Below are 9710 nucleotides of genomic sequence, written 5' to 3'. Positions count from 1 at the left end.
ACGTCGATGACAGTTATAGACCTTTGGGCTCTAGGGCGAAAGCACACTGTACAATGTGCTTGCGCCCCAAAGGGCCCAATGCCTGTAAATGGTTTCGTCGTCGCCGAGAAAGAATGATCTTGGATCCGAGTGGTGGGGGAGGTCGAATCGGAGCTAAATTCGAGAGAGTGGGGGTACCTTACTACGATCATTCTTTGAATTCTTTGAATGCAATACATTAAATGCCGAATACATATTTTTTTTTAGGTCGGTTCGCCAATTCTGCAACAAGATAGGCGCAGTCAACAACTCTATTAATTAAATAAATAATTATTATAATATTGAGTTTTTTCTTCTCTCGTTGGCTTCCCAGGGGTTCAAGGAATCTCTGAACAAATTGACGGTTGTTTTGAAAAATGTTTTGTATGTACACTGAGAAAAAAAATTTCTAAGAAATAGAAATTCTATGATTGATTTAAATCGTTCATCGATTGAATAGTCGCAAAAGAAAATGCTATTGTAAGACACAAATATTGATTTGAACTAAACCAAAATTGGATTGTATGAAATCGATTTTGTTATAGTATAGTATATTTTGTGTATTCTATCGAATTTAGAAAATACTTGTTTTTGCGACAAAATCGATTTCATACAATTCAATTTTGGTTTAGTTCAAACGCTTCGGATTTGGCGCAAATAATTTTTTTTTCACAATTGCAATGGAAAAATAATCAGTTCAAATGATGAAGAATTGCGTTTGTCGTAAACAAGAAACTGCGCTTCGCGAAAGTCTCGCATCAATGAGTATCCAACAATATGTTCCTCANGCGGTTTAAAGTTTGCCGATTTTGGCGAACACCGAAAATCGGGGGTTTTTTGGATTTTCACTGCGATAAAAAATGAACTAATCAATTTAAATACTTGAAACTCCGTATTGGATGACTATGTTGTAATCCAGAATATTCCATGACCGAATTATGAAGTGATTCGTGTTTAATAATTATGAAATTAACTGTTTATCGCTTGTTTACCGATTCAGCATCGTATTACACCACGGGATCGTATTGTAATACGAATACAACGACAAAGAGACAAATGTGTGTCACGGTTTTCTTATAAAAACCGAGAACACACTGCACTCGGGAGTCATTACCAATGTAGTTCATTTGGGAATTAATCTTAATTCTTTTGTATTTTTACCGTTACACTTTGACTAAGAAATAAAGTAAATTCAAGTATCTTAACACTGAAGTTTGAGTCCATTGTACTCGTCCATTCTACCTCACACAACAACTAGAATATTCACATTACACGGTACAATTGCGGTCTCATATTTTTAAGATTTTTTTTCGTCGCGTTACAGACCGTTGTTTCGAGTAGTCTCTACTTTCGACACTGACAGTAGTGGTCGGATTTGTACCTCCATTCTGTGGGTGAGCCGTCTTTTCGTTCAAACGAATCATTTATTCCATACAATTAAAAGATTTTCGTTGAGATAAATGTTTGAGTTGATTAATTTACAACAAAAATATTGTTAAAATGAATGGAAAAATTTAACAGAAGAGTTTTATTTGATTCAAATACATCATTGCTCCTGATGCATTCTATATATGGGGGTGAACTTGGCATTATTTCATCGCTTGAAATGAAGAGTTTGCAAAAGGTGCGAATATCACTAATTTCTACGCTCGATCTCGACTTAGACTATCGGAGACGATCTATTTTATCTCACGCTTAATATTAAAGAGGATATTCTATATGCATTTCTTTCAATTTTAACAAAGAGACTCGCTGGACATTCGCACCGTTTATATTTTTCAACGTAGATTCGCTATTAGAATAACGTGTGCTCTATACGCCCACGATGTGATTACCTCAAAAACAAATGTAAATGATGCAGAAGTGCTTAACTCTTAGTAAATTAAGGAATCACTAAAGAAACTTTTGAGAAACAGATGGAAATAGATACTTAGTGCGAAATCTCTCAGGTAGATGTGACTCAGAATCAGAGGGGTATGTTTGTCAAGCAGAATTACGTAGGGGGCGGGTGAGTGCAGTTTGTAATTGAGTTCAAAGTTTAGAAAAAGCAGTCTAAATTTACAGTTTAAAGTCCAAATTTTTAAGGTCTAAAAATTTAGAACCAACTCCCCTTCTTTACCGCCGATAAGTGCAGAGATTATGGGAAGGCTTGGATGATTTTGAAGCCAAATCATCAGTTAACATTTGGTAAAATGTGTGGTACTCATTAAAAAAAATTTCGCGTTCGGTTACATAAACCCTGAGAAAATAGGAAAAAAGTCACGATTTTCTATTTACCGAAAATGTTTTCTTTCATTTTTGTATCTATTTATCTAATTTGATTCATCACACTAACGAATCAAATCGACTGACAACCCAGGAAATTTGATTGGCGAATTTACGAAGGTAATACGTGCTTTTTCATAATTTGGACAATGTGCATAATGGGCGTGGGACATGAAAGAAAAACACAAGTTTACGTGAAATACGGTATGCGCAATGTATTTATACAATTCCTCATTATTTTCCGCGTATGAAAAATGAAATAGTCATACAGAGTCAAGAATAATATACAATTTTTTGCAGTTCCTCAGAGTTAGAGAGAACAAAAAAACATGGTCTCTATGTCTGCAAATTAATAATTCAGGTAACAAAATAATAAAAGAAGATAAAAGTAAATATTCTCTACTAATTATTTTGTAAATATTTTCCAATCGAGAAGGAAAAAAAATTTAAAAGATCTTTATCGTAATCTGTAAAATTCATTCCTCCAAACATATCTTGATAAATCTACAAAAACTTCTTCATCACATTTCTATGCATTCGTTTGTTAGGACTTGTCTTCTATCCTGTTGTCATCACATAATTACTAAATGTTCTTGAAAGGCATCATTCGCAAGATACCTCTCAATAACTACATCAATGTCAGTGTCAATAGAGCTAAAGTCATGATTGGATTATTCTAATTCGGGCCAAATGGTGGGGTTCAAATCCACGATTCATCCGTATATCCTAACCGGATCCAATCTAGAACAATTTAAATGTCGTGTCAGTCTCAATATTCACTCAAGTATTGCCTCTCCTCATGATATGAATGCTTTCGTTCTCCTTTTTCTGGATATTGACTCTCAAAGACCGAATTATTGACTCCAGCAATCAGACAAGAGAATACTTCACTCATTACACCAACCGATCTGGAGACTAGGACACAAAGTGGAAGATTATTGGTTCTCCGTTCTGTGATTTTCTCTGCTTCAGTGACCAACACCTCGGTGACTGAGGTACGTCTCACATTCAAGTACTGCAGGTGTGGCGCATTTTCCAGCAGCGCAATCATTCCTGGGTCTCTTATACGTGAGTTATATCCACACTGCAGCTCCGTCAAGTGACGTAAATTTCTGAAGGGAGCGTCAGTAATTTCAGGAATCCTTTTCACAATAAGTCCTTCAAGTTGTGGTAATTTTGCCAGATGAGCGATTCCTTGATCGTCGAGGGATGAGCAATGAGTGAGATCCAAATGTTTTAGTTTTTCGCAGAATTTCGATAGTTGTTCTACGTAGCACTCGACAACTCCTGAAACCCAGCTGAGATCAAGGCGCTCCAGATTTGTGAGCAACTTCAGTGATGGGAGTCCTACATTCAGCAGACAGTTTGATAGAGAAAGAGATTTGAGCTCCGACTTCTGACTGATGACGTTCAATACATTAGGATCCGGGGCGAAACCATTTAGACTTAGAGCTGTCAGCTTTGTACATCTTTCAAGCACCTAAAGATTACAAAATTATGACATTACACTGAGTTCTGGACAAATGATTATGAAATTTTTTCAGATTTGTTTTGTAGTGCTCAGTTTTACGCACGAAACGATTTAATAGAAAAACCAAGCGAATTCGTTAGAAAATTCTATTAGATTTCTATTGAACTTGCTGTTATTTTTGGCCAATTCTATTGAAATGATCAATAGAAAATATTCAATCGAAAAAGTTAATAGAATTAAATTTTTCTATATAACTTATTCCTTTCAGACATTTTCTATCGAATTTCCCCACGCTCAAGTTTTTTTCATTCTATTTTTCTTCGCTTCTCATCAAGAAAATCAAACAAAAAACTTGAAAAATTTCAGCCGATGAAATTCTATAAAAAAGATCTCAATAGAATAAGTTATATAGAAAAATCGAATTCTATTGACTTTTTTTATCGGCTAGAAACTAATAGAAAGTTCAATATAAATCCAATAGAATTTTCTGACGAATTCACTAGGTTTTTCTATTAAATTTTTTCATCCGTGGCGCTGTACAATAAAGGCGCTCTTGGAAATTTGACTATCTCCCTGGGGTTCACAGGTATTCATCAACATCCTCGGCCTCTAACCGAGTTCAATCCATGAGAAGTGGTGAAAATACTGCCAAAGACCATGAACAAAGTGACAAAATGGTGAACAACTGGTGATTCCAAAAAGAAACCATTTCTAAAAGTCAAATGAGAGTTTTACAAGGGTCACTAGGGTCATGAAAATCAAATAAGAATTAATCCATTAAAATGAAGTCTTTTGAAATCATGAGGGGATATTTCTCATTATGTTGCAATTTATTACTACTGAGTTTAAAATTAACATCGTAGCGTGAATAGATCAATACCCAGATTCGGGCCAATACCTGGACGATTTCACCGTCTATTGAACATTCTGTAAATAATAGAATCAAACCTGTACGGATTAATATCATTATCAATAATAATGCTTATATATAATGTGATGTATTTTTAAAAAAAAGTTCTTTGCGAAATATCAACATTACAGCAAGAAGAAAAATAAAATATTCTGGAGGTATAGTGCGGGGTACGTGGCACGGCAATTTGCTAAGCATCAGTGACAGTGTCGTGAAGAAAAAAACAGAAGCTCTCTTCCGAAAGAGTCAGATGTGGGAAATAGCACAATATTTTCAGGAGAATCACATCTCGAAGATGAAGAATTTAGATAGCCTATATGCCGATAGCCTCGTATGTTTTCACATTCAACAAAAAAAATCATGTTTATATAAACTGGATGAAAATTCTATATCCCTCTAGATCCTTAACCGTCCAGCTATTGGCCTGTTTACTTACTAAACACATTTCAATGAAATTGAATAATTTCACCGGAATCTTGGCTTTTCCAATTGTTTTATGTTAAAAATTAGTTTCGTTTTCTTTTTCTCGGCGTTTCTTTGATAAACATTAACTGCTTTTTCTGTTCAATGGCTTTCAGAAACATTATTGTTGTTGCGTGAAAGTAAAATTACTCGACAAATCATCCAACTAATTCATAATTCAGTTGAAAGTTGGAAAATAGTTGGGAGAAGTTATTGCTTGAACCAAAAATGTAAAAAAAACAGCTGACTCTTGAAACTGGTAACAAATAATAAATTTAGTAACTAAGCACGTCTAAAATAATTCAATAGAAATCCTTGCGAATTCGCTAGAAAATTCTATTGGAGTTCTATAGGAATTCTATGGGGTTTCTATAGGATTACTATTGTAATTCTATTGAAAAATTCTATTTGTTTTTTGCGGTGATTCTATTAGATATTCGATAAGAAAAAGTCAACAGATTTCGAATTTCTGTTCGAATTTTTCTCTTGAAATTGTTCCTATTAGAAATTATTGGACACAAATTTTCTAGGTTTTTTCCAAGAAAAAACTCTAACTTTTCTCTTGATAAGGTGTAGAAAAAATCTCAAGAAAAAATTTCAAACAAAAATTCGAAATCTATTGACTTTTTCTTATCGAATATCCAATAGAATTAGCGCAAAAAACAAATAGAATTCTTCAATAGAATTCCAATAGAAATCATATAGAAATCCCATAGAATTCTTATAGAATTCCAATAGAATTTTCTAACGAATTCGTTCAGTTTTTTATTGAATTTCTTCATGCGTGAGTTCGAGGTCTGATATCATTACCTGACCTCGAAATCCAATGGACTTACTCACAGTTACCGATATAATGCTAGTGAATTATAATTCCAAGATCTATCACTCACAGTAGGAGCAATGAGTGGTAAACTCCCATAACCCGTGGCCCAGAGGTGGATTTCCGTTAAACTGTCAACAGGCAGTACCTCGAATAAATGTTTGGGATAATGTTTGAGCCCTCTTATTTCCAAATGCTTCAGGTTCTGCATTCGCGGAAACATCCTAGCATCTTGCGTCGTGAACTTGGTGAATGAAACTTTCAATATTGTCAAATTTTGACAGTACTGGTTAACAGCTGATAAAATATTGTAGTCGCAAGGATTCCCGATCTTCAGGCGCTGCAAATGATCTCCGCATTTCTTGAGAATTCCTCCAAAAATTCGATTAGTCCTGGCCTTATCACTGGGAGATGTATCATCTTCACCAGGTGATTCGTATAGGTTGAGACTCCTTACACGCAACCAGCCTGACACAGCAACTTCTTTCCAACGCTTACAAACTGCAAGTGCGAAAAAAAATTCGGCTCTTTTCTATTTTTTTGTGTTATAAAATGAGAACTTGGAGGCTGATAGAATCAGTGATGGTCAATACTAATTACATTAGCACTTGAATTCCCTATTAGAGTACAGAGTATGCATATGCTTAGTATTAGTCCTCCATTAAGTGCAAGTCTTTAACTTATTTAGGACTTGGAACTATTCACTTACTAAGTTGACAATGAATATAATATTTGGAAATACATTAACCAAAAACTAACCCCCGTCCAGAAATTTACCTGTTTACCGTATCTAATGTCTGAGAAGTTATCAAGAACTGAGTATTCTGGTACTCACTACTTGGATTCTTTTCAAGTACCAAGTACGGAAATAATTTTACAGGTTAAGTGCTTGTGTACATGAAAATATATATAAGCATCAGTAAATCTCACACTTAGCCCCCACTGGAAAGCATTCATATTTTACCATATTCAAATGCAAGTTTATCTTTAGCAGGAAGGTACTCGAATATTGTCTCCAGACAATCGTCATTTAGTTTGTTGTTGATAGAATTGGAGTCACTTACTGCCTCGGTATTCAATGATCGCAACAATCTTTTGTACCTCGCCTGAGAGGTATGATTGCCTGCAAACAATGTATCATTATGAATATTTGGAATCACATGAAGAAGTTGATGAATTTCAGTATATGCACAGTTATAATATGGTAAATATGCACATAACATCCCTTGCAGAAAAAATCTTTTAAAGGAGGGTGCATTAAAATGGACTTTCTGAACTCATCATGTGCTTATTATGTGCGCATCATTTTGGTTAATTGAAATTTTGGACATGTTTGAATGCTCGACTTATTAATATTATGGTAGCTTGATAAAAATTATTTTCTCTCTTCAAATTATCTACACTGACAAAAAAAAATTCTATCTGAAACATATTTTATTGATACAAGTAATTTGTCTTCAATTGTTTAATTCTTCAAGTATTTATTGTTTTCATGATTTTTTTGTGATGCAGTTCCCATTTTTCGATATGTAATATATTCATGATATGATCCGCAACGATAGTGATAAATGAGAATTTATTCGAGTTCCGTCAACCGCAAACATTCTGAGATTTAAGCCATTGAAAATAATTTATTCTCTGAAGTAAATATGATCTGCATATTAGGAAATTTTTCACTCAGTGTACTCATTATGGCCCTCAGATTGTTGTGCTTTCGATGTACTTCCAAATAATGTAAGATTTATCAAAAAGAAACAGCTCTCGTTTTAAATCGATCTAGTTCTATTACTATCGATTGAATCCAATGCTTCTAATAAAGTTTTGGTAATATAAAATAGTAAAGATCCCATTCAATCCTCTTGAAAAAACTGAGGTGGATCCAAGTTTTGATACTTTGAAAGTGAATTGGACTTTCATGAGTGTGATGTACCGATGAAAATTGCCAATAAATATTATTTACCTAAATAGTTTATTCTGTTCATAGTATCCCAGGGTAAATTATAATAATAATGTTCAAGCTCATTTTTACTGACTCACTACCTGCTCCTATTAGTAATCTTTAATCAATAGCAACGGGACATTTAACAATAAATGAAAATTAATTGGTTATGAGGAAATATAATCATAATTGGATCATGGAGAGTATTTTTAATTAAATTATCCAGTCCTTTCGGCCCGTCCCAGTTCACACACTCCGTTTTGTATCTCTTCAATTTGCTTGCAACCTAACCTATCAAAGTTTCTTCGCCATTTCTGAGAATATTAAATAAACAAATATTGAATAGAACTCCAACGTTTTGTTCATTTTGAATCTTGAAGATGAACTAATAGAATTTCGATCCCTGTTCTCAGGTATTCTAATATATGTATCTGACATGAATTTATTTATTTTTACTTACGCGTTCTTGTTGACCACATCTCAATCAGTCGTTCGTTGTGTTTCTGTGAATTTTCGCCTCCACGTTTCAATATTTGTTCAAGAATGGGATCGCACATTCCATGGTACCTACCCATGTATGAATCCCATGGAAGATTCGTACGTGCTATGTGCTCCATTCCAGATTAACGAAGAAAAACCAACAGTATGCTTGCGCGATATGTGACTACCTTGACGAAACGAAAGTGACTGACACAACCCGCGCTTAACCGCATCACGTGGGACCGACAGGGGTGTTAAAATTCCCTCATAGTTAACATTTCTGCCAAATAGTGCGAAACTTTCAGGTAGCTATAGTTCTCACCACAAAAGAATAATCGTGGCTGGATACACCCATCCAAAGTTAGCCACTCATTACCATAATTATTGATTTTTGACGAATGCAATCGATAGTTCGTCAATTGTTCTTGATTGTTCGAGGATTTTCAGCGTTTGTTCCCCAGCCAATTATTTATAATTGATTTTTTATTTTTTCCTCCCATGTTTCCTCAATTTAGCCCCTCCCACGTAAAGATCTAATCATTTTAAATTGTTCCTTCTGATGAATCGTTTGTTCGTCGTTTGTTCCTCCCTAAGACACTGCTGAGGTAATCGATAGGTTGATCCTTTCAATTGATTTCCTCTCAATCGTTAAAAGAGTGGCATATACTATAGCACCAAATTTTACTACCAGCAGCTATAGTTCGTGATACGCTGATGCTGTATGTATGTACATGGAGTATCATTTCGGAGCAGAGATCTTCAACTTTGTGTGATAAATCAATCTATCGATTGTTCCATTAATGTAATCATACTGTTCCCTAATTATTCATCACCAATTATTATTGGTGATTATACTTTATTCCCCCTCTGTGAGCTCGAACTAGTGGTATTTCGATGATCAAAAAGTGCATCAGTGTTGACATTAACCTCAATCCAGTGCGGTAGTAGTGCATGACGATTCAATAAACTAAATAAAATTTCGGGAAGGGTCTGGTGAACAGTCGAAAAATCATCCCTTTTTGCATTCAACTTCTAACAAGCAGCTGTTTTATGAGTAAGCATTGATTTTACACTTTTTAGCTTCGGTTTGACTCTCTAAACTTTGAATGCTTTTTTTTCTCTCATTTCCAGACTATCGAACTTCCTGTAACAATGGGTATTTTTCTGGATGTGGCTCTCGAATTATTATTTGGAACGTGGTTGGAGAAGAGGAATGAAAAACACGAAAAATGCATCATGAAACATTGAAAGACTCGGGGAGTTTGAAAAGCATATAATTTATTTATGTAAAACCGGTTCACTTCGCTCCGAATTCAATGAAATAATACTTGGAAACCTATCTGTT

The 9710-nt window shown here is 34.6% G+C and overlaps 1 protein-coding gene across 1 annotated transcript; it reads right to left on the bottom strand.

The window, feature by feature from the left end:
• Positions 1-2472: 2472 nt before the first annotated feature.
• On the bottom strand, positions 2473-9710 carry LOC107045760 (F-box/LRR-repeat protein 2; the record flags this gene model as incomplete). The annotated part of the gene is given in 4 exon segments (XM_015268122.2): positions 2473-3763; positions 6017-6447; positions 6911-7069; positions 8346-9710. Coding segments are annotated over 4 exon segments (1458 nt in total). The 3' UTR covers positions 2473-3052.

Source organism: Diachasma alloeum, unplaced genomic scaffold (assembly GCF_001412515.2).
Source record: "Diachasma alloeum isolate Michigan unplaced genomic scaffold, Dall2.0 Dall_scaffold_01065, whole genome shotgun sequence".
Lineage (NCBI taxonomy): Eukaryota > Metazoa > Arthropoda > Insecta > Hymenoptera > Braconidae > Diachasma > Diachasma alloeum.
This window is presented reverse-complemented; position numbering and strand designations above follow the sequence as displayed.